Source organism: Camelus ferus, chromosome 7 (assembly GCF_009834535.1).
Source record: "Camelus ferus isolate YT-003-E chromosome 7, BCGSAC_Cfer_1.0, whole genome shotgun sequence".
In the NCBI taxonomy this organism is placed as follows: domain Eukaryota; kingdom Metazoa; phylum Chordata; class Mammalia; order Artiodactyla; family Camelidae; genus Camelus; species Camelus ferus.
The window spans coordinates 45,326,170-45,352,714 of NC_045702.1; the positions used below are offsets into that span (position 1 = coordinate 45,326,170).

Here is a 26,545-nt window from a genome sequence, read left to right on the forward strand (position 1 = left end):
GATACAAACTACTATATATAAAATACATAAGCCACAAGGATTTACTATATAGCATGGGAAATTATACACATTGTGTTGTAATAACCTGTAATGAGATATACTCTGTAAAAACACAGAATCACTATGTTGTACACCTGTAACTAACATAATATTGTAAAGCAACTATACTTCAATTAAAGAAAAACAAACCTGATTCTTCTGGAGATGTCAGAACACCAGACTAGCAATTTCTGAAGTATTAAGTATTGAATCCTGGAAATTAGCTTGGCAAAGGGTTGCTGAAGTACCTTTTCTGAAATAGGCTTCCTGCACTCACCCACATTCACGCATCCACCTCTTGGCTGGTGGGTCCACCTCTCCTTCTCAATGCAGGCCTCAGGGCTGAGCTGTGTGTCAGAGCAGGCACGTCCTTCCCACCAGGCTTTCTCTTCCTTGGTAGCTGGGAAGTGGTCCTAGTATCCCAAGCCATCAAAGCACAGAGGCTTTTTCTTGATCCTGTATTTTAATCTTCCCTGTCTCTGGAATTGTTTCCTTGAGTAAGTTGTCTTTGAAAGCCTTGGAATCATTGGGCTAGGATAGATTAAAAAAAAAAAATTAGGGTTTTCTTGTTAAAAAGGGGAGGCAGGTGAAAAGTTCACATATTTTAGTGGAAAATATAAACGACATTAGAGGCTTTTAACAAAGACCATTAGCATTTAAAGAAACTACCAAAGCTAATCTGATACATTCTGTATTTTATTATCCCTACGTCTTAGTTCCATCTATAAATGAAACACTACATTTTTCCAATATTAAATATTTATTTCTTTATATATACAAAAATATTTTACCAGGAGTATGCAATCTCACAGATTAGACATTTCCATAATTTTTGTTTTGGACAACATATGGAAATATGTGAAAAAATTTATGGGGATAGTTTCTGAGAAATCAATACTTAATTGTACTGCAGGAAAATTTTATTTATACAAGGACAGCAATAATTTTTTTTTTTTACACAGGAACCAGTATTACAATTACTTGGAAAGCAGCAGCAATTAATTTTATTTTTAAACTTTTTCACCAGAAACTTACTTTAGTAGTTTTTGTTCAGCTTTGATTTTTTAGGTTGCTAAGAAGCATTCTAAGAAGATGCCCTCCATTAAAAAAAAAATTCTCTTCTACAATCATTTCAAAGACTAGAGGTTAAAAAGAGCATGCATATGTGTTCAAAGTAAAGATACACCAAAATGAGATGGAAAAAAATCCCCCAAAGTCTTCACATCAAATACTCATCAAGGGCTCTAACAGAGATAACATACCATGTGGAAATTACACCAGTTGCTGAATCCCAGTGCTCATTCTTCTATAGCAAAATACAAGATACCACTTTCTTAAAAGTCAATGTCACTGAAAAAAGAGGAGTCAGCATTCTTTTTTAAAGAGGACACACAAAAGAAATATTTATATTGTGTATCAATTACAGATGGAGATAAGCTATTCGTCAGATCAGGTTCTACCTGAAGACTGAAGCATGTCTGTTGCACCATGTTTACCAGAACCACCTTTGTCTTCGAAGCAAGGTTACTCATACCACTGCCTGACTCTCCTATTTAACAGTAAGATGAGAGCCACATATTTTAACTGATGACTTCTGGTTTAGTGCTGGTAATTTATAGCAGGACTTTCTGATGCTATGCTTTTTCCCTCTTCTTCCAAGCTCCCAGGTCACCTTGACTGATGTGAGAAGAGTCAAATTTCTGGCACAGCCTGCTGTATTTGTGTTTCTAACCCCTGGCTTGCTGTTTCTGAAGTGCAATAAAGACCTCTATTTCCTACTTATTTTAAAATAAGACCTTTTGGCTTCTGCTCTGTGGTAGCTGCAATACCTGTTCAGTAGGACTTAAGACAGGTTTACAAGCACTGAGTCATTTAATCTGCCAAGTTGTAAGTGGCATTTACAGTAACTGTAGATGTGTTCATTCAGTTTGTGCTAGAGATTAGGAAACGGTAAAAAGTCAGTAGGAAAAAAAAAGCTTCTTACCGACTTTGGTGTGTAGAGGAAAGTTAGATTTATCACAGCACTGCGTTATCAGCCAACAGTCACGAAGCAATTAGAGAACAAAACTAAAATGCATTCATGTTGGATTTGAGGTTCCCTAACCAGACCTGACTGATGGTTTCTCCTTTCAAGAAAACAGATGCCTTTTAAACTTAATACTATGAGTTAAACAACAGGGCTGCAGTAATCAACTTCAGGCCTAGGAATAAAGGTAGGACAGCTTCAAGGGGCAAAGATTAGAGTGTCTTCAGATGTAATAAAGTACTGAATTGCTTACTTAAATTTTGTTTGACTCATGAGTGGTCTGATTGGCAGCAAGGATTTGCTAAGGGTTTGGACTTAGGATTCTAAACTATAATGGACTTTCTGACCAGGCCACTAAGAGAACAGAAACTCTTCAGGACTGAACTACATCCTCAGGGCTGTTTTAAAACCCAAGGTAGAATTTCTGAATGGTGTGCACCATTTACTATGTTACTTCCAAAAGAGGTACACTTTAAAAGAACTAAAAGATAAGCAACCTCAAGGCAAGTGAATACATATAATAAACAGATAAAGTAGCCTAATAAGGATTTTCCAATTTAGCAATTACCACATCAAAGTTACAAATTACTTCTTGTAATTTAAGGTGAAGAGAAATATTAAGTTAGCCTTTTTTAACGAGTGGAATATTAAAAGTAAAGGGGGATATATATTTTATCAAAGGTAAGATGGTCAGGAGTCAGAATTAGGATCTCAGCCAGTAGAAGTACACCAGCTCTATTTTTACCAAAAAAGAGACTATTTTAAAGAAAGTGCAGTGTATTGCCAAAATGGTGCAAACCACAGTTTTAAGTTCTTACCTCAGAAATAAGGTAACATCATTCCTTCACTTTTTAGTGTATTAAGGACTCATTTTTGATTCTGTGCACTAAATCATTTCAGAAACACACAAAGGAATATGATAAATTATGGGAAATATTTTAAAATGAATAAAACTTGAAGCTAACAAAAATGCAATTTAAAAATAATCTTACCTTAAAAAATACAGAACTGTTATCTTTTTCAGATACACAATGTATACATAAAAACTGGTATGATGAATTATTAGTCAGTTGTATTCTTAAAAGTTTGTGAATAATATTAACTTGTAATATATACAATAATCCTATTATTTAAAATACTAAATTTCTCCCAAGAACTCCAAATACATTACAGATGTTATTATATTAATTCTCACAGCAGATCCAATGGAACAAGAGGGAAGCAGGTACCATAATCTCTAAGCCTGAACCATATCACAAATTCATTCGAAGTTTTAAATAAGTATTTCTCCAGAGGCTTCCATCTAGGACTCTGTCCTTTTTCCCTAAGGAAACTAAGTTGAAATAATAATTTTCCGAACTTAATTCCAAATATATTTTTCAAAAAGAGGATTAGTATCGGCCTCAAGGTAAAACCAGAACCTTCGAAAACAATGTGAAAAAAGTTTCATAACGTCTAAGAATTTGGGAGTAATTAAAATGTAAGAGCACTAGCTATAATTACATGGGTGAACATATTTAGTTTTATTATTCATGTATCTGGGGAGAATTTTACGTATTATACACATAGCTATATATATATAATATATATATATTATATATATGGTGACTCGAACACTTAAAAAATGACCTGCTATCTATATACATAAAACTTCATGATTGCTTTTCCATCTTTAGTATAAAGATCATTACTACAAAATTATTGGCTCCCTAGTCTCTGACTTCTGGAAAATGGAGTGTTGTTTCAGAAGTCATAAAAGTACAGTGTTAAATAGATCATTATTTTAAACAATTTTCAAAACTTCTATGTTCAGTGTTTACCAATTTAAAATAATTGTACCTAACTCCATGGCTATCCACCTTAAAAGTCAGCCCAGTCACTGGATCATGACACCTACTGTTATCTATAAAAATAAGCACAAATTTAAATGAATCTTTAAAACAAAGATCATCTTTTATTGTCATTGGGATACTACGGTCAAAGCAGTTAGTATCTGGCCACAGTCTATAATGCTACACTAACATATTTTATTGCTAATTTGCATCATTTTCTAAATTTGTGTTAATACCCAATTTGCTCTTTTAAAGAAAACTTTTCCTTATAAGCTATTATAAATAAATTTACTAGATTCTAGAATCTAGGGTTCAGGCTACTGTTGCTGTACTGGGTTTATGATACGATTTCTATTTTAGAAAGCTATTTCAGCAATTGTACAGTTAGAGTTGGCAAAAGTCCTGATATACTGGATATAATGGATATTTGACACTATCCAAATATCAAACAGAAATTCAGAGTGCATAATCAAGGCATGGCTGTAATAAAAGTAAAATTCTACTTGAGTGCATCACATTTATTCCACTAGTTATTGTTAAATGACTTACCCAGGGACATCAACTCTATAGGTACTGGATATTTGTACATTAAAAAATAAAAATATATATATAATATTTAGCTGTATATAAATAGTCATGCCCTGAATGTTCAATGTGGATACTCACCCGTCCACAAGGAAATCTTCAGGTGCAATAATGTATTGGCACATGTTTCCCCAAAGCATATATGCACATGCATGTACATTTAAACTATTACCAATTATTCAGCCTCATTTTAAACCATTTTCTCTTCAGTAAAGCTAATTGTCTTAGACTTTTCCCCCAAGAGAAGTTCACATTTCCTTGTTTACAACTATACTTTCATTGCCTCAGGAGAATCCCAGGACCTCTGGGACTCCTTCCTCAGCAGAGCTCTGCTGGTTTCTGCAGACTCAGATGGGACTTGTGTTTCAAGTTCAGTGATTACTGAGATAAATAAACTTTTCTAAATTTAATCTCTTCAGCTCTGGCATCTGGACTGAAATGAAATAAACCACACTGTTCTATTTTATATTAGGAGGAATCTAATGTGTATTAACTAAGTAGTTAGTCATGAGTACCACTTATAACAGAAGTAATTCCTTTAACTGTAGGTTGTTTTTCAAATAATATGCATTTTATATCATATAAGGCTTAAAATATATATGATGTAAAAAATCATTTCTATTGTGTCAAGATGGGTGAAATATTTTGTGGATAAACTTCTTGAGCTGCTACAATGATTTCAAAGAGGCTCCAGGCAGCAGCATGAAGGCACACTGCAGAAGACAGGACATTTCCTGAGAATGTGGAAATAAAACTTCTCTCGAAGATTACAGTGTTGTTGAGACACTAAGTCATAGGACATTATCTCGACACTGTGTTTTGATTCATGTTGCTTCGAGAAGCAAAGAACTTGACGTAAATATATTTGGTTTAAAAGTTACCAAACTTATTAAAAGTGTATAATCCATTTTGCCACCAATTTCCTATCCTAGGGCAAAGAACATGAATTTGTGTGCTGGATACGAAATGCTGGAATAAAAAAACACCTATGGATTTGCAATCTTAACCATACAGCAACTTGGATATTTGGTTCCATTGTGAAAAAGGTTTAAAACAGTGTGTACATGCTGCTTGTTGACATGTATATTCTCTTCCCTCCAAGTCCTCCTGGCTGGCATTCCATGTGACATCTTTGATGAGGGGAAACCAAATTCAGCAGCCAGGTGTCTGGTGCCTACCACCAGACAATGATGACCATTAATATTTAAGCACCTAACCCGTTAAGTGTGAATACTGTTTATGTGAAAAGCCAGCAGCAATACAAAATATGGCTAACTTAGTTTAACGATGAGCTGCATCTCTGAATATGTTTTAAGAAGTTATACCATCTAAGAATCCTAAAGGAAGATATTAACTGAGGTGAATTTTGGAAATTTGTATACGTTAAAGCAACTAAAGGAGGAGAACTGTTTTCCTAATCATTAAACAAAAAACTACACTTCCTAACAGAAATATAAAAAAAAAAAACATTATTTAATATATACTATATAATACATACAATGTACATATTATATAATGTATATATTATATAGAGATAAAGCAGCTGACAGTTATTTCCAAATTTCATAAATTGTTCAATGGATTTGGTTCTCAAAACAACAAATCGAACAAATACCCTAATGATCACAACACACTTCAAAAAGCACACTGATTGTTCACGAAACCCCCCAATTCAAACTTAGAGGCATTTTTTTCAGCATCACAGAAATTTGCAGAGGCATGATACATTTGCTGACATACTCTAATAAAAAATTGTATAAAGCAATAGGTTCATTTTTTCTCAAACTTTCACATGTACAAATAAATCAACTTTCAGTGTCATTTTGCTATAAGATATTGCAGGATAAGGCACTCTCTCAGCCTGCATGGCCTTGCTTGCTATGTACATGTTAACTTAGCATCAGCTTGTCACTGCAACAAATGAGAGTGCAAGGTATTGCTCTTCATTTTTTTCACAAGTGAGAACAAAGGGAAAAAACTAACATAGCTGTGTAAATTAGAGTGGATAGCCATACATCTCTGAAATAATGAAACTATGTAGCATTGAGCAGACTTCTGATGTCAGATTTGAATGGCAGAAGACTAGCTGTAGCACTTACATTAAAATTCTGCTTCTGTAAGACATTGTTCATATTAGGAAAGAAGGCCAATAACTACTATTTTCACCTAATAAGAGTAGCTGACCCTTTACTAAATACTGAACTAAATGACAGTTTTACAAAACTATTTCAAGTATTCATTATCACAGTGAAAATGTGAGACCAATGTTAGAGTAAATGATTTGAAAATTCCTCTGATGAAAAAGGCAAGGGTACTAAATCAAAACATATATAAAATGCTTCAACGCATTTTTTGTGTGATATGAATAGAAAGATTATCCATAAAAAGTTAGAAAAATTAAGATAAATTATATATTAGTACACCTTCCCAACCATATTTTGTATAAAAATTCAGAATAGTGTACTGGTATTTCAATCTACACAATAAAAATGCCTGGACTTGGCAGGTATCTTCTATCTGTGCATGTATTTTCTCAGTAGGTTTACTTGTTACAGTCACTTTTTAAAAGTTTTATTTTGATTGTGAACCTTATTGAATCATCAGTAAACCCAGCTGATTGGGACCCACTGCGGCTCCATTCTCAGCTTCTCTATGGCCGTTTGCAGTTTCTCAAAGGCTTTGTCTAGATTGTCATTTACGATGATCAGATCAAAATAGTGGTTGTATGCTCTTTGAATCCGTGCACTTTCATCCACTGTTTTCTTCAAGTCAGAGTCCTGTTGAAGATTTTTAAAAGAAAAAGTTTATATAATGTACATTTACTTGCTCAAAACCAATTCAATGTGAACGTAAGAAATAAGTATGTTGGATATTTGTTTACTACAATTCTGATACTAATCCTCAAAATGTAATCTAAATAAGTGTTAAAAAAGACATTACCATCTATTCATATCCTAGTCTCTCCAGTTGCAGTCATGTCTGCATTTATGAGTATTCTGTGTCTTCTGTTTCACTGATACTAAGATAAGATTCCTAATGAAAAGACCACTGACAATAATCTTAGAGTGAAATCCAAAGTAATAAAAGAATTATTGCAGGTGACTGGTCTGTAGCCCAACTACATCATCCTTTTCAAAAGATTTATCTTATGGACTCTGTAAATCACGGAACCCAATTTGCAGTGTCTGTTAAGCTCTTAGCCAAATTTGCTGCCTCTCTCTAAGGAAGAGAATCTTAGAAATGTATTTTGAAGACTAACTTTACATACAAATACTTTTATGTCTTTTTTTTTTAGCTAGCTAGTACTGTTTATATTTCATAAAATATTTCTAGTCATTTTGGAATAATGTAGGGGAATAAATAAGTAATGGGTTTGGGATTAAAAAGCTTTTCATTAAATTGCAAGTGTTTTGAAATTCTGTAATATTTCTACATGTTCTTCAAATATTTATTGAGTTCCTATTTAAGTGTCTATTATGTTTTAAAATCTGTGGATATAACAATGAATAAGACAGAATGGGTTCATATCCTCTAGTGGAGGAGACAAATAAAGGGCAAATAAAAAAACTTTCAAGTTGTAGTATTATGAAAGAAATCACCCAAGAACAAAGAATTTTAAGAGATCTAAGAGTGCTTACAAAGACTCCACAAATGACATTTAAACTGAGAACTATAGTGGGAGAAAGAGCATTCCACGCAGATGAAACAGCAATGTAAAATCAAGGAGGAAAATGACCCTGATGTGCTTAAGATACTAAAGAAGACCAGGAATGGATGGAGGGTTGAAGCGGATGAGTAATGAGGTGAGCCTGGGCCATGTCATGAAGGACCTAGATGCAATGGAAAGATACCTCTGGACTATGATGGTGGTAGAGGAGATGGAAATGACACCAGACTAGAAATGTATTTTGGTGGTAAAATCATCAGGATTAGCTAAAGGGCTGGATATGAAAAGTGAGGAAAATGAATGAATCAAAAATAGCTCTTGGGCTTCTAGCTTGAATAAATGGGAGGTTATAAGATGCAGAGTTGGGGGTGGGAGAATAGAAAACATGGTTTTGGTGGGGGAAACAAAACATTCTACTTTGTATGTGTTAAGTTTAAGATGTCTATGAGACACCCAAGTGCAGATGTAACAGTAAGTAGGTGACTGTTTATGCAAGCTGGAGCTCTGAGGTCTGGGTTACCCACATACAAATTAGGAATCATCAGCATAACAAGGTATATAAGTTAATGGATTTGGTGAAAACACCTACAGGAAAGTACATAGAGAGAAATGGGTTCCAACTAAGCCTGAGGGACACTAGTACTTATGTTTCAGTTAACATTTTCACTGAGATCTCAGAATCAGTTTGAAGGAAATAAAATATCTTTTATTATAGATGTATAAACAGGCCACAATTCAACTTGAAAACAATTCTTACTTAGCATAGTCATTATCAATCTGTCTTGTTTACAAAAATCAGTTCTTTTTGACAATAACAATCTTGTAACAATAATGGAGTATACCATACTGATGGAAAAAAGAAAAAAAAATCTCTCTGTATGGCTATATAACATGATTGCCAAAATACATTGGTAAGCGAAAAAGGCAGACAGATTATTGTCTATAATAAGCCACCTTTCATATAAGAAATGGGGGATGGAGGACACACATACATACTTGCTTACATGAAAATGTGAAAATGGCTACCTATGTGTGTGGGAGGTAAAAGAGTATAAAGGACAGGGGAAAGCTAGATTTCTTCTTCGTTTTTAAGATTTACTTTGGAAATATGAAAATGTATAGAATAATACAAGAAAACTAAATTTAAAATAAAAAGCAATATCTAAAAATCAAAAGCAAAATGAAACAAATCTGTGTTTCAAGTTGATGGCTTAACCACACGGAAAGAAATTATTTCAGTGACTTTAAAATAATTCAACACTCAATGGGATACATCCTAAGAACAATTTTTTTAAAAAGTCTGAAACTTAAAACTTTTCAATAATCATATTGTTAATATTAATACTGTTAGTCAGGTATTATATATGTAGTATGGGCTTCATTTATATATGTCAAGTCAGAGATTATGTTAATGCCATCGGGAACCAAGACTTTTAGCACAGGAGGAAAAAGATAAAGATAGTCAAAAAAGTTCAGTAAAAATGTAAAATTTGAGTTGGAACTATTAAACCACACTGACTTATGTTTTCCAAAAAAGAAAAATATAGTTCGTTCATCTGGCCACTGAAAAGACTTAGAAACAATGCCCAAATAAGTTGAATGCACACCCTTAGCACCTATATTATCTCTAAACACCATTTCTCACTAAAAGGAAGCAGGGCTTTTGGAAGTCTGGTTCCAGATCCAGGCCAAGAAATGTGTAAGGACAACCTGGAACAGCTTATTGTTCCAACAGGAAAACAAAGAATCCTCGAAGGTTATAGGGTGTGTTAAAAAGATTCAGAAAACAAGATGAATAGGCAACTACTAGCTAAAGACAAGACAATTTAAACATCGAAGAATAATAACTGACCTAAGTACACAGGGAGGAGTATTCCAAGTGGCTTTAAAACACAGCAATTTGACTGTATATACTTAACAGGATAAACCTTAAGGATATAACAAACAAACAAACAACAACAACAAACCAACTGGGAAGCTGGGGGGGAGAGACAGTTCACAGTAATCATACCTGGTAGTGTTGGTACACTTATTTTTCAGACTGTTTTGTGTGTACTGTGAGATAAATCAAATGAGCAATTATGTGATATTCTAACATTCCCAGTGTTTTTGAGAAATGAGATACTCAGCATAGGGGAATGAAGCTATACATGTAAAACAGGTTAAATAAAACCCTGTAATCCTGAATTTGATTGGGAAGTATCAGTATAATTTCATGATATAGTTTCCTTTAAACACCCAAACAGAAAAACATATATCCAACTTGGCTCTGTCTACCTAAAAGGTGTATAGCTAGAAACAATGATTAATCTTGGGACAATGTGCACCCCTAGTATTATGGTCTTAAAATACCATTTACTCTAAAAGGAAACAGAGCTTCTTGGAGGAATAGCTGATTCCTGGCCTGGAAAAAGAAATGCACAACATGAGCCTGGAACATCTGTCATACAAGAGAGCAAGGAAGTTATCTGAGACAACTAGGCTCATGAAATAAGAGCTTGAGAGCTAACTTAAATAAGCCCCTGTTGGTCAAAGATACAACAATTTGAGTATCAATAAGAATAAAAACTGCAATAGAGTAAAACACATTAAACAGGTTTAAATCCATGTGCTCACGATAATACTAAAAAGAACACAAACCTTAATTTGGTCACCTATGGCAGTTCTTATGGAACAAACCCATTATTCTCAAAACTGACCCATAAAGGAAAGTATCAAGCACACATTCTGACTTTCCTGTATATACTTCACCTCAGAGTAACCAACTAGCTGATGAGAAAAAGCTACTTTTTAGAAGTATTCCAGCTTGTAAATGCAGAATGAATGACAAACTTAGAATAGTACCACTTTATAATTCCTTAGAAAAAAAAAAAAACTGATCCAGGCAAAGACCAATAAAAGTTGCTAAAATTACTAGGTGAAAAACTTACTGGGGAATTTTATAGATCAGGTCCAATTTTACCTATGAATCAATTTTTTTTTAAACAACTAAGTTAGAAGGTTAAAAGAGAAGGGAGTGAAGCAGTTGAGAATTTACAGATTAAAAGAGTCTAAAGAGAGAGGTCTGCTTCCAGCTAACACACAGTTAACAGACAGCAGACCAACCCTCCTGCCTGACAACTAAAACAGACCAAATACATGAAACAACACTCTTTTAAAGACACCGTACATCAGGCAATGGAAGACAGAGATCCCAGAGAGACAGGAAACAAATGAAGTGAGCCCTATGATTACCCCAGCTTACTGGGCTTGAAAGAGCTTCCAGGCTGCAGCACAGCAAGGCAAAGCCCAGGAGGAGCCTACTGGACCCTCCAACTTGGGACAGAGCTGACAGCCCAGAGAGAACAAGGTGGCAGGAGTTCACAGGACAGAATACTGGGTAGAACAGCAGCACGGAGAAAGAACTACAGAGACTTGCAAAAGGTCCCCCTCCAGCATTCAGCTGAATACCAACCAGTGAATGTTACAACTACCCAGGACCACCAGAAAGGATGAGAGGTATTCCTTCTGAGCCAGGAACAGAAGCCATTCTCACCAGGCAGAACAGAAAACCTCATGATGCCCAGGCCATCTGGGAGAATTCTCAAATGGGTCTTGCCTCAGTAGTGAAGAATAATTGTCCCTAGAATGAAAACTGTTCTAGTTTTACCCAACAAATTTTTAAAAGCAAGACTGAAAGGAACAAACTATTTCCAAATTAACTGCATCCCAGGACAAAACTCACAATGTCTAGCACCCAATAAAAAATTACCAAGACTGCAAAGAAGCAGGAAAATAAGACCCACAATGAGGAGCAAAGTCATTCAATCAAAACCAATCCAGAACCGATGCAAACGTTAGAATTTGTAGACAATGACATGAAAACACTTATTATAACTATATTCCAGATGCTCATAAAGTTCCGTAGAGACATGGAACAACCTGAAAGAGAACTAACACTACCTGACCTCAAGGCTTACTAGCTGTGATGTGTGAGAGGAGATAGAGCAGCAGGAGGCAGGGCCTCTGAAAGGGCACACAGAACTTATGGAAGTGATGGACATGCCCATTGTCGTGACTGCGATGGCTTCATGGGTGTGTACATATGCCCCAACTTATCAAGCTGTACACTTTCAATATATACAGTCTATTATATATCAATTATACCTCAAGCTGGAAGGAAAAAAAAGACATTAAGAAGATATCAGGTAAATACAACGTGTTGATACTGCTTGGATCCTGACTTGGACAAATCAACTGTAAAAAAAAAAAAAATTACAAATCTTTGGGAAATTCAAATACATACTGTATATTGATCACATATATTAAGAAGTTGCTCTTAATTTTCTATGTGTTAATGGTGTTATGGTTACATTAAAAAAGTCAGTCGTTTAGAGATAAATACTCAAGTATTTATGGTTGATAATTATATCAAAGATTTGCTTCAAAATAATTCAAGGTAAGGGAGGAAGAGAAGAGAGGTCTAACTGAAATAAAAATGGCCATGTATTTATTTTGTGTGTTTTGGGGGGAGGTAATTAGGTTTATTTATTTATTTTTTTTTTGATGGAGGAACTGGGGATCGAACCTAGGACTTTGTGCATGCTAAGTACATGCTCTACCACTGAGCTATACCCTCTCCCCTGGCCATGTGTTAATTGAAGCTAAGTGATGGGCACATGAGAGTTCATTTCTTCCTTCTTTTGTATATGTTTAAACTTTTCCATAACATGAGGAAGAAGAGGGAGAACAAGAGAAAACATGTAGCAACAGCTAAAAGTCAGAACACCTAACTCAACCAGTAGTAAATCTTAAGAACATGCTTGTTAATGGTCTAGGGGCCCAGTCTTCACATTAGTAAAATGAGGGAGTTAGATTAATATGCACATTTTAATATTTGTCCATTTCATTTATATAGAGGGAGTAAGCTTTTGTTTTAAAATAGAATGAACAATGACTTCTAAGTAAAAGCCATACTATTCCAAATCTTAACTACAACTAGGGAACAAATTTTTATTGTTTAATACCTTACCTAATATGCTTAATTCACAAACATGATTAGATATAATTAAACATGCCCCAAAGAAAAAGAACAATTTTAGGAGGAAAATAAAATTGTTAGCCTGAAAAGAACTGCTCACCGTCAAAAGCTTGGTAGTGATACCAGCATCCACCACAGCCTTGTGCATGGCACGTAACGTCTCTAGCTCTGGAGCAGCAATAAACACAACATAGGGCATGAACTCGGATGTCCTCAGCACTTTCAGGGCCTGTGCAGAATAATTACAAATCAATTTACATAGGATTAGACTTTGAATTATGTTACTCTTTATTTTATACTAAATAATCAAGGTCTATCTTACTTCTTCCTAAAGAGTAAGGACATAATTTAATACTACCCACCCTTTCCTTTTGATTCCATACAATACTTTCCTAAAATGGTTATCCATTAATTGTGTTCTGATCTCAGTCTCACTACTCTTTAGTATCCTTGAACAAAGGAATGTATTAAACTTCATGATCCCCAAACTATCAAGAATGATGTAAATGCTTTCTATGCTAATTGCAGAATTCTGTTAATATTGAAAAAGCAGAAATAGTTTCAGTGTTCATTAACTGGAGAGTGGTTACATAAATAAATATATCTGTACTATGAAATACCATGCAGTAATTACAAAGAACAAAGAAGCTCTATAGACCTGACATGAAAAGCTCTTCAAGAAATTCTGTTTAATGAAAGAAAGCTAAAGAATCTGTATGGAGTTTTTCCATTTATACACAAAAGAAACAACAACAAAAATAGAAAACCCATTACACTTTATATATATATTTGTATTTAAGGCATACTTAAATGACAGAAAGATACACACCAAACTATTAATAATATTTATCTCTGACTAAAGAAGTGAGATTGGGTTGAGTGTAGAGTGATGGGAGGGAATCGGCAAGAGAGACATGGATGGGATGAAAATGTAATGAATGTTACGCATGTGTGTGTGTTGAGTGGGAAAAGGGTGTGACTTATTTCTTATGTTGTAGCCTTGTTTAAATTTTAAATTTAACATTTCCTAACACATGCATTTACATATTACTTGAGCAAGTAAATAAATACTAAACTTCTATCAAGCTGCTATTACTATCCAAGTCTCTGTTGACTAATTGATCAGCAATTTATTCAACTGGTTATAGATGCATAATAAGACTCTATCTCTCCAGGTAATAGAGGGAAAGAGTCGCTCTCATAATCTGAAAACAATGCAAAAACTCCACAGGAAATGAAGCTTAAAAAAATGACTTATGAATCCATGAAGCTTACTTGAGGGTTGACATCCAAAATGCAAGTTCGCCCAGTTTGGACAACTTCAAGAATAGAGTCGATCTTGGTTCCATAGAGATTTCCTTCATATTCTCCATGTTCCAAATATTTTCCAGCTTTAATATCTGCTTCCATCTCAGATCGTGACACAAATTTATATGCCTGGCCATCTTTTTCATCCTCCCTTGGTTTCCGTGAAGTAACTAAATAAGATAACATTGAGAATTTGTACAAAGAACGCAGTATTTAAAAAATAAACTGAAATGCACGGGGTAGCTTAAAACTTTTCCATCTAGTGCAAGGGTTGGCAAACAATGGCCTATAGCCACATCTAGCCTGCTTCCTATTTTTGTAAATAAAGTTTTATTGGATCACAGCTATGCTCATTCATTTTATTGCCTATAGTTTTTTTTACAATGGTGGAACAGTTGTCACACAGACTAGATGACTTGCAAAGCCTAAAATATTTACTATGTGGCCCTTGAATAAACAAGTCTGCTGACTTCTGATCTACAGGAACGTTTTAAGAGGTAGTCTCCAGTATATAATTTATATTAACAAATGTGCTTTATATAGTTAGTCTGAAACTCAAAATATATTTACCAAGAAGCAGAATCCTAAATTTAAATTCTTAGTTATGGTGAAAGCTAGTAAGTGTGAGAGATGTTACAAGTGAGTATCTTTTCCAGCTGACCACTACTCCCCTTCTCCTTAAGAAATATCAGTTATATCCTTTTTTTACACTTTAACATTTCCTAATTGAGTCTCCAACAAGTGAACAAAGTTCTTCTATTCTTAGTTGGTATTATCAATTTTCTGAAGTGTAGTTTTACCCACAAATTACCTATTCGTTATCTCGCCCCAGCACTAAACCTTTTTTCTAACTTCCTTCTAATTGATATTCTCAAATGTTAATCATTTTGTTTTGCACCTCAGTGGTGGATCTAGCCACTTGGATGTTATTATGGTCTATTAAACTTTCTCTACTCTGACCTGAAGTATTCTTTCTGAGAGAATGAGAGTAAAGAGATCAAGTCAAAATTTAGAAGATCCTTTTGTCTGATATTTTAGGACTCTAAATACTTTCAGAGATATACAATTTCTTTGCAACTTGGCATGCTAGGAATGGACTATTATTCCCTTTCAAACTGTTGCAAAGGTGCAGAGTTAGGTGCTGCCTCCCAATTTGTAAACACTCCCTAGGAAGAAATAATTTATGTGAGTGTGTGTTTGTGTGTGTGTATGTATTTTCAAGTTTAGCCTTAATCTGGGTTTGGCTGGATCAGATATAAAAAAGTATTCTACTTTGATTAATCAAGTACTTATACATGCAGAATATCTAACAAAATCATTAACCACATGTAATTAAAGTTAGAAAGAAAGCCAGATCAAAAGTTGACAGTATTTTGACTATTTGTAATAAGCACACCACATTAAAAACACTTTTATAACAATAAAATAAACTTCAAGTTCAAGCTCAATAGTAAGGGTCTAATTTATCAACAAGATCATTGTGTACGAGAGGACGCCCTCTTTCCCCGGCTGTTTTCTGGCTCATTCCAGATCACTGTGGAGAGATTTATAAAGTCACTTAAAGATATTCAAGATGTTATGATGGCTTTTCATATTCAAAAATGTGTGGTCTCTAAGGTTTCTGGAATTATTTGCCAATGGTGGCATGATAAAACTTCTAAGGCAATTTTAAACTTCCTAAATGCATACATACTAGGACTTGGCTTCATATCTGCAAACATAATTTTAGAAGAGTACTACTTTTGGTGAAGCATTACAGTGAAACCATATATGGGAATGTGCTGCTTGAAATAAGTATGTATAAGCACACTCACTGCCCCCACCACTACCTCCAACACGTGGGGGGGAATGTTAAATTCTTGGTGAAGTGTTTTTAGTTTACAGGTGAATTTTATCTATGACACCATTCTCTAATGAATAGTCAAAAAAAAAAAAAATGAGATCTATATCACCATACAGTTAAGCTCCTTTCCATTTCTAGAACACAGAAATTAAATTATGGTGGCTTGTCTACAACCGATTCCTTAGGCTTATGTGCTAAGTGACTACATAATATGATTGCTTAGAATTTAAGTTTTCTGGTCAATAAGCAAAATTCTAATCTTTAGCAGTTCCTTCAGATAATGAGGAAATAATTAACAAAATATTTTATTTGTTAACTAAGCTCAAGATGTATTACAGAGAGAACATGATTCATAAGGTAGCTTATCCCCTGGATTAATAACTTTCTGTATTTTATTTTAGGATTTATTATAATATAGAAAGAAAATTAAATCAATTTAATACAACATCAGCATTTACCTCCTTCCCTATGAGACCTCCCCATCCATATCACCTGACAATGTATAGTACAATATTGTGTATCAAAAATTAGGTCAACTTGTCACACTTTATCAATGTTTTTCTTTTTTGTGTTTATTTTGAGGCTTAAAAAGAAAAGCTAGGTGCTATATAAATGTGAATTATTTAAAGAAAAGTAAAACATACCTACATTATATAAAGAAATGAGAGTTGATGATGTATGGATATACATAAATCTTTCCATATAAAAATTCAGATTTGAATCTTTACTAAAATTAAGTCTACTGAAAGATAAAATAGTACTCCTTTCTGGAAATTAATCTGGCATTAAGAAATCAAGAAATTGAAATAAATATTTATACTCATATAAATATATAAATATATCTCTCTCCATATCCTTTGGTCTAATAATTTTACATCTGAGGTTTATGTATATACATTTTATCACCTTTTTACTTGTAACAAAAAAGCCACCCAAACCATAAAAATGGTCAGTAACAGTACGGGTTAAATAAAGCATGGATGTATTTATGTGCTGGAATATTAAGAAGCTATTAAGATTAAATTTTTTAGGGTTTTTTATCATGATAAAATACATACATAAAATTTATCATTTTAACCAGTATTAGGTGCATAATTCAGTGTCATTAAGTACATTCACTCTGTTGTGTACTATCAACACTATTCATCTCGAGAATCTTTTTATCATCCTACAGAAAAAACAAAGAAGAATTACACTATTTAATATTCTTAGAGATACAGAAGGGATAGCTCCCACAAAAGATGATGCTGTAGGAAAAAAAACAAACAGCAAACAGAAGGTAATCCTAAAATGAAAACCATAACTTATGAAAAGCCATTGCTAGGCTAGAAAATAAAGAACTCCAGGTAATCTTTTAAAGAGCAGAATAAAAAGATAAAGGGATAGATAATACAACAACAACAACAACAACAACAACAAAGAGATTGAGGAGATGAATCCAAGATGTTCAACATCCAGCTAATAGAAATTCTAGAAAAAGTGAACAGTGAAAACAAGGAGAAATCATCCAAGAAATAATTCCCTAGAACTGAAGGACAAGAATCTCTCTAGTCTGAAGTGCTCACTAATCATCAGCACAATGAATAAAAAAGATGCACACAAAGGCACATCATCATCAAATTATAAAATACTGAAAAACGACAAAATTAAAGACTGAAGGAAAAAAGCAGGTCATGTATGAAAGAACAAGAATTGGAATGGCACTAGACTTTGTAACAGAACTGGATTCAAGAGAAACACCTTTACAGTTTTACAATCTAGACTTTCTATTCTCAGCCAAATAACCGATCAAATAGAGTGCAGAAAATAGAACTGCAAATACAGTGATGCAGAAATTACATCCCATATACCATTTCTTGTGAAGTTACAAGGGATGTGCTCTAGCAAAACAAGGCAATAAACCAAGAAATAAATAAAAAGGATGGGACCCAGGAACAATAGCTTCAATTCAGGACAGCAACAAAGGGAAACATCCCTATGTTAACAGTGGGGCAGCCAGAGTGGCGAGTGTGTAGTCCTCGCTGAAGTAGGAAAGCTGAGGGTTTTGAGACAGAGGTCTCCAAGAAAAAAGCATGATTTACTAAATCAGTGAGTCTTTGATTTAATACAAGACTATACATACAAACACATAAAATTAAGGTAAAGAGAGGAAGAAAAAAAATAACTCTAGGAAATTCTTGGGTTGGGGGAGAGGGAGAGGCTGTTCAAGACAGTGAAAACGAATTCACTGAAACTAGAGCTATCTTTATATTGAGAGGATAGTCAGGATGTCAGTAGGTAAAGGCCTACAATGCATAAAGCAATAAAGAGCAGAATGAAGACATAATTAAGAAATATAGAAGACTAAGAAAAGAAATAGCACAAAAAAAAAAAGAAAAAAGAAAAAAAAGAAAAAGTGTTTCTGGCAAGTAGGCCTGAGGTGGGGTAGAGGACAGAGTTACTTTCCATTATATATCTTTAAGAACTACTTGATTAAAATATGCTACATGTATTAATTTTAAAAATGAAAAATAAAATACTTTAAAATACTTAAAATACTTTGATCAGAGTGAGATTTTTATTTCCTTAACTACTTACCTAGGATTTGTCTGAATTTAATAATTTATAGTGCCTACAATGGAACTCAAAGCCTTACCCTGAGGGGACTACAAACAGACAATGACAAGGTTACTCCCCTAATTCACTCCTAAGAATTTTAGCAGAAGATTCCTTACTGAGAACTAAACTTCAAAGCACACCGGATGAAAGAAGAACTCCAAAATTCATCCAAAAGAGATGGAGTGATGTTAGGCTAAGATTTGACATGGAACAGCTTACAGGCATTAAAATATCTGAAGAAATATTGTGCTAATTGAAAGGAGACTTGGTCAGAACTGGAAGCACAGACAGGAGGTTTATAAAGGCAACACTGACCTGTCTGCTGCATCATTCAGGGGAGAGAGCATTTAAGTTCCCACAAGTAAAGTCTCATACATCTCCAAACTAAAGACAATGCATATTAGTCCTTATAATAAAACAATGGTATCATGATCTTGATCTAATTCCATTCCTTGATCTAATTCCATTCTCATCAAGTATGCTTCTGACATCACTGTTTAATTCTCCATGTAAATGTGAAAGAATGCAAAGATCGTAAAATCTTTTTCGTGTTTGGTTTACTCAATGGTTATACTTCCCATCAGTATTATTTTATTTTATATATCAATCTTTGTGACCTTATTTAATGCTGCAAGCTCAGGAAGAGGATTCACTCTTAATGTACCATCAAAAATTAGGTGTATGACCCTGCAGGACTGAGAGCTACAAGCAAGATCACTGAAATTCACAAAAACACTATGACACTGGGAGTGTCAGAGGATCCAGCAGATTTCCTCCTTTTCTTTATGTGAAAGTGGGTGAAAAATACAACTTTTAGATATACATCAATTGCACAAGAAAATATAAAGTTAACACTGATTTCGCCACAACTCTTAATACTTGCATTTCATGAGCATTTCTGAATTGAAGAGATTGGAGAAGTGACTGCCACCAGGCAGCAAGCCGACAGGGCTACAGTACCATTCCAAGACAGCTGCAGAAACACTCAGTTTTTCAATATCATTTGCTTGTTCATTTTCATTGGCATAATCAGACATTACTTGGGAATGAAAATAATAACCTGCCCCACCAACTATCTCCTGACAATTAAATACCAAAGGAAAGAGAAAACTTACATGGCACTGTAGTTCCAAATCTAGTGGGATTCAACACTATGAATCTGTTTTTCAAGCTTCTTCGTCCCACACCTTGAGCTCCTATCAATACTAATGTCTTTCTCTGGAAAGGAGGCATTTTGGCTACCTCCTCATATATCTGGATTTCATGACGATCAAATTCTAAATGTAAGGAAATGGGAAAACATCATATTCAGTTCTCTCTTACTATAGATGAAAAACCTCTGCTATTCTGTTCAGCAACGGTTTAGTTGTTTTGATAGTTAAATATCACTTGAATTGTACTAAGTACAGATTTTTAAAAATAAGTCTGGTAAAGTACAATAAACTATTTCACATTCTGATTTACACATCTGCTGCCATCCACTTACCCATAGAAATCTGTCTAACAAAGCTAGAAAAATGCCAGTGCTTTATCCTTATCAGATATTCTATCCATTAAAATCTCTTTCTAATCAATTCATCAGTAGAAATAACTACTATAATATAATCAAATTGAAAATCAGTTTATGTGATCTATTCCACTAAGAAGTGCATAAATCAAACATGGAGGACAGCAGTATACTGAGTGTGGCTGCTTAAATAAGCTTCGTAGAATGAGTTCTCCCTTCCAGTGATGTAAATGAACAGATACTGTGTAGTCGCTCTGCAAATATTAGTTTGATTAATAAAATGCTTGTAGACAACATACTAAGCTTTAAATACTGAGATTCTAAATTTATGTATAAAATGGTGGATCCTAACTATTTTCAGTAGAAGCACATTTCCAAATTATAATCAATGGGAAAATTACAAATTTACCATTTTGCAACAAAGCCTTAAGGACATATATTTAATGAATAATAAAGCCAAAGTGGATTTGAAATACTATATTACCTATTATTATGGCTATAACTCTCAATCTGCAATAATAATACTCCTTCCTTAGGTTATTATCCTAACAGCAACACTTTCTTTGCACAATTTCTTCATAGTAGATTAAAACCAATATTAAGGGAAAGTCTATTTTACCCTTATTATATTATTATTATAATATATTGTTACATTATTTCCATTATGGTGTGCTATTTAGTTTATTACCAATGTAGAGGTAGCTCTGAAGTCAAGAAAGTACTTTGAAATTGTCAATTCTTTTGAGTAAGCCTCCAGAGCCTTCTGATTCAAAGAGCTGCATTTCACTCCTATTGGCCTCTAAAACTGAAAAGAACTGTGATAGATGTTGTATTTATTTTTAAGTCTAAAAATTTAAGAAAGAATCCTATTAGATCAGATTAGTTTTTTTCAATAAAACATTTTTATTCTGTACAATATTTAAATACAATGTGTATTTAAATATATATGTAAACATATGCAAAGAAACCTCAACCAACAAATCCCTGAATCCATGGGAACCCAGGTTGCTAACAAAGGGAAAGGAGGGAATCCATGCCCTAAAGAGTAGGAAATAAGGCAACATCCTTCCTTTTCCTCCAGGTTTCCTGCAACAGAGGTAAAGGGATGGTCACTGTAAATTACTAAAACAAAAGAGGACTTATATGGGGGCAGAGAGGGAGTCAGCAAGGCAAGATGGGGAGCTATGGGTCAGGTTCCTAATCACCAATCTGGGAAAGTAAAATATACTGTTTGATTTGTTTGGTCCAGTACTGTTTTTTAAAAAGTATTATGGACAATGTTATGGCAGAATATGGTTGCCCCTAATCGTAACCCTTAGAATATCTTTATAAAGGCATTTTGCTCTTTAGAAATGACACATAAGTAACTATCAAAGTTCTCTGAACAATTTAAACTGTAACATTACTCCTTCATTAATACAAGCATAAATCCCAACCCATTCATTTTACTGTGAACTATACTCATAAACTAAAGCACACTAGTGATAGTACAAGTACACATATCAGGATTTAAATGATGTCGTTATATTATATTGTGCCAAATGTTTACATGCCAGCCCCTTGCATCTGGGTACTAATCTGAATGAATTCATTTAAAATTATACAGAGTGTATGCCACATTGATTAATGATATAAAGGGATTTCACTTGGACTTCTCAAAAAAGTATTTAAAACATACCTGCATTTCTGGTTGTGAGATACATCATCTTTTTCTTTTTTTTGCTACTAATGGTTCCACAAAAAGGTCCTGAAGGATGACAAGACAAACATAACTTAAACAGTATGTCAGAATATAAATACTTCCCTGTGGTGGGAGAACTATCTTTCCAGTGTTGCATCCTACAAGGCAGAAGGGGACAGGGGTGAGTTGAGCCACTGAATTCTGATACAATACCAGCAGGTGGCAGAATGGGGTCAAAAAGTTTACTTTTGAGAGAGATATACAATAAAGTAGATGGGAGGGATTAATTCTGGATATATTTTAAACAAATTCATCTGCTAATCCAGATGAAAGAGGCAAAGAAAGGTGGCCACAAAGGGCTACTTGTTACTTTATGGTGTCAAGCTCATCACCTGAATTGTCCCAGTCTCTTCTAACAAATGCCTTTCTCTTCTCTTCCAGGAACTGGCTTGGAATGAGACCAGCGCTTCCTCCCTCTTTTACATGGCTAGCCTAGAAGCAAATTAATGAATTGTATATCTCAGTGACCAAAATTTGAGACCACATTGTGTTAAGTAGGATAAGCAGTAGTCAGTTGAAAAAAAAAATCGCATTTGCTCTTAAGACCTTGACATTTAAATCTATGGCATTGTCAGTTAGGATATTTAAACACTTTAGCACTGAGGAATCAATTGGCACCTAATCAGTGTGCCATTTGATAGTGAAATTTGGGGACCAAAATACAAAGGTATACAGGCTCTTTAAATTACTAAAACTATTTATAATACTAGGTTAGTCATAGAATGGAAAGGAATAAATGCTGTTCTATGTGTGAGCAGGATGTTTCATTTTGCATTTGTTAGTTAGGTATCTAACTACCACACTAATCCTACTATGTTGGTGTTTCCTGAGATTAAAAAAAAAAAAAAAAAAGGCAGTACTGGGAGAATAAAAAGTTTAATTGATGCTTTCAGGAATCTGAATATCCTGAGGGGTAACTTTAGAATAGGCAAAACTTCACCTACTGTCAACAAACTAACTTTGGGAGGGGGGGGGACTTTTTGTCATTTTATTCTTATGTTGCTTGAATATAGTGAGTACTCAAAATATGCTAGTTGAACTGATAAAGCTAGTAAGATACCTGATTCTAGTCCAAAATCAGCTCTTCTTTCTTTTTTTAGAAATTAAATAGTGTTTTAATAGTTTCTCCACTATTTTTGTAGATTTGGGGAATGTTAACCTTTATATTCTAGACAGCTTTTTTTAAACAGTATAGTCAGTTACAATGTGTCAATTTCTGATGTACAGTACAATGTCCCAGTCATGTGTGTGTGTATATATATATATATATATATATACACATATATATATTCATTTTCATGTTCTTTTTCATTAAAGGTTATTACAAGATATAGAATATAGTTCCCTGTGCTATACAGAAGGAATCTGTTTATCTATTTTTATATATAGTGGTTAACATTTACAAATCTCAAACTTCCAAATTTATCCCATCCCACCTCTTTTCCCCTGTAACCATAAGATTGTTTACTATGTCTGTGAGTGTTTCTGTTCTGTAGATGTGTTCCTTAGTGTCCTCTTTTTTCTTTTCTTTTTTTTTATATTCACATATGAATGATATCATATAAAAAACCCAAAGAAGTGCTATTTCAAAACAGTGGTTGGAGAACTGGCTACTAATGGCTTATCCCACAACATCAGTGACTTCAGCCTTAGAACTAGCACAGAAAAATCTAGTATCATTTTTAGCCATTAAAATCCCAAAAGAACAATTAAAGTAATAGATGACAAAGTGCGGGAAGAGACTGAGATCGATAATGGCAACAGGATTAAAAAACTGTAAGAGATGGCATTCACAACGAAGGGAAAAAAGGAAACAGCCACAGAAAGCAGATTTTTTAGATGAGAGTTCTAAGAAATTCAGTGAAAACCTCTTGAAATCATGGGTTCTGTTTAATTTACTCCTTAGTTTTCTCACCACATAGTGCACTTCTACATAATAATGTTTTAATTTATAATTTTAAGGACACATTGGTACAATTGTTCTTATTCTTGTAATTCACTCCCCCTTTGACGTCAATGTAACTCAATAGAGCTAACGTGAATTACTAACACCTCAGTTTAATTCATAGTTTAGTGGTAGGTCCTGAGTCTTTTTTCTGTCACATCTTGTTCTTTAATGAGACTCTCTTCTGCTTTGACAGTTTAAGGGATTTTAGATTTTGTTTCTCCAGTTCTGAATACTGTTGTTAGCCGATGTAAACAATGACAAAAACAGACTTATTACTGCTGCTAGAGATTTCTGAAAGCCATATTAGGGGCAAGGAAAAAGAAGATACACAGATCTTCTGAAAAATGGAAAGGCAACAGTGATAACATACATTTCTTAGCATATACAACAGATTTCAATTCAAGACCAAACAACACTGCTGATAAAGCAAACCTTCATTTCTCAATAACTGAGAAGAGGTGGGCAAATAGATTTGAAGAGCTTAAGAAATGATGTTTTATTTGTCATGAATGTATACAGAGTGAGAGGAGACAAGAGAAAGACTACCCACAGTAAAAGACTCCTAGTTAAAAATGAACAAAAACAAACACTGCCAAGGGATGACCCCCAGTGAGTTGTTCTTGCCCAATACTATATTTTACCACAATTATATGTGGAAGAACCAATTGGTGTAGTCTCTAAACCAATGGAATTGCACCATCACAGGCTAGATAGTTCTGAACTTGTAAATAGCTACTCATAAATTCCCTCTCAATTTGGTCTTTTGTCCATAAAATTAGCAGCCATGAAGCAGAAGCTGTTAATGCAGAAAAAATCATTAGAACAAATGCTAATACCTTATTCCTGAATATTCAGATATTGGCCAGATATAAGACTAAAAAATAAAAAAGCAGTTGAAGAAATTTTGAGAAGCATACTAACCTGCCACCAGTTTGGATCTTCTCTGTTTACAATCTGAAGAATTTCTCCTTTTGAAAATGTCAATCCTGCTTCTTTGCAGGGTATCAGGTTATCATTGTATGGATTATAATCAAAATGACATTTCACAAATACCTAAAACACACAGCACAATTAAAAATACTAGAGATGTATCATCTGTCACTGGATTTTTGAAATCCTTTTCAATCCACTGTGATTTAACTGTAATTGACACTGTACTTAGCACTTCAGCTAAGAAACTTGTCTTTCTCAAATAAAATTATTAGAACATTAATAATTTGGTATCAGAAAAGAAAATAAGAAATAAATATTAGTACTACATTAAATTCTGTTTCTATTTTAACTTCTTAAATTAACAGTTTGACAATTGTTTCATTCCACCAATCTTAACACTTTCTCCCAATCTTTTCACATGATTTTCTAATCAACACTGCATAATTTTATGCAGTTTATTTATAAATGCTACTTTTCACTTAATGTCCTGAATCTATATATGCAGTTAATTTAAGGCATATATTTCAGAAATAATAGGACTGACTTTTTGAAAGGATCTGGAAACCAAAATTAAAAGTTCATGTTGAAATCAGTCCTGAAATATATTTACTAACCTTTAAAAAACAAAAACCGAAACAACCCCCAACTTTCATCCCATGTAATAACATATATTTTTAATCACACAGATTCACACTGGTCAAAATTAGTGTGGAAAATACTTCTCGGAATAATCTTGCTTTGATTTAAATGATCAGCATTAAATTAATCATAAGACAAGTACTGAAAAAGCTTTGAAACTATTTTCTAATTTAAATTCATTTAACGATACAAATTTCTTTTAAGTCTGTTTTATTAATAAAAGTATGTCAATTATCACTGTTATGATCTCCAGTATCCAGAAAATTTTGTTTTTCATTTGAATTCTAACTGAGTTAAGCATTTTCAGTATTTGATGGCAGGTTCAGACCAATTACTTTCTTGAAACACATTTTTTTCAGGCATATTTATAGAAATTCAAATTTTATCTTCTAAAAGAACTGACTTAGTATTAATCAACAGGTAAACTAACAAACAGGAAAGCGCATAATTAGTCAAAATAACAATGTTATTCTTCTATTTGTTTATCATACTTCTATAAATATAACCAAACAAGATATTCAGATAACACAAGTAGATACATTACATTATTAGTGTGGTAAAATGTAATGTGATGGATGCATATTAAAATAATATAACTAAATTTGGGAACAAGTGACAAAATTTTAGTTATTTACAATTAGATGATTTTGATAGAAAGCATTCAGAACATTTTCAATAACTTTTGAAAGGCTAAATATTAATGCTTTAAAAAAATCAATAAGGCAATAATTTTTTCCTGATATACAATTTTAGAAATATCTAAAAAGCAAGCATACAAACAATATTAAGAGTGCTTAAACATGACAATTGGCTAACTTGACAATGGCATGCAGCTCAATGTTTTGGCAATGGAAAGAAA

The 26,545-nt window shown here is 33.7% G+C and overlaps 1 protein-coding gene across 4 annotated transcripts in view; it reads right to left on the bottom strand.

Annotated features, from left to right (window-relative positions):
- Positions 1 to 780: 780 nt before the first annotated feature.
- MPP6 (membrane palmitoylated protein 6) overlaps positions 781 to 26,545 on the bottom strand; it is a 103,831-nt gene continuing 78,066 nt past the window's right edge. For all 4 annotated transcript variants that reach the window (XM_032483845.1, XM_032483846.1, XM_032483843.1 and 1 more), the window contains 7 exons: positions 25,036 to 25,167; positions 22,499 to 22,598; positions 22,104 to 22,172; positions 20,034 to 20,195; positions 14,445 to 14,647; positions 13,270 to 13,398; positions 781 to 7,259 (listed from right to left, as the gene is read on the bottom strand). In XM_032483845.1, the coding sequence (XP_032339736.1) occupies positions 7,083 to 7,259; positions 13,270 to 13,398; positions 14,445 to 14,647; positions 20,034 to 20,195; positions 22,104 to 22,172; positions 22,499 to 22,598; positions 25,036 to 25,167 (972 nt within the window). In that variant the 3' untranslated portion in view covers positions 781 to 7,082. The remainder of the gene's footprint in view (positions 7,260 to 13,269; positions 13,399 to 14,444; positions 14,648 to 20,033; positions 20,196 to 22,103; positions 22,173 to 22,498; positions 22,599 to 25,035; positions 25,168 to 26,545) is intronic.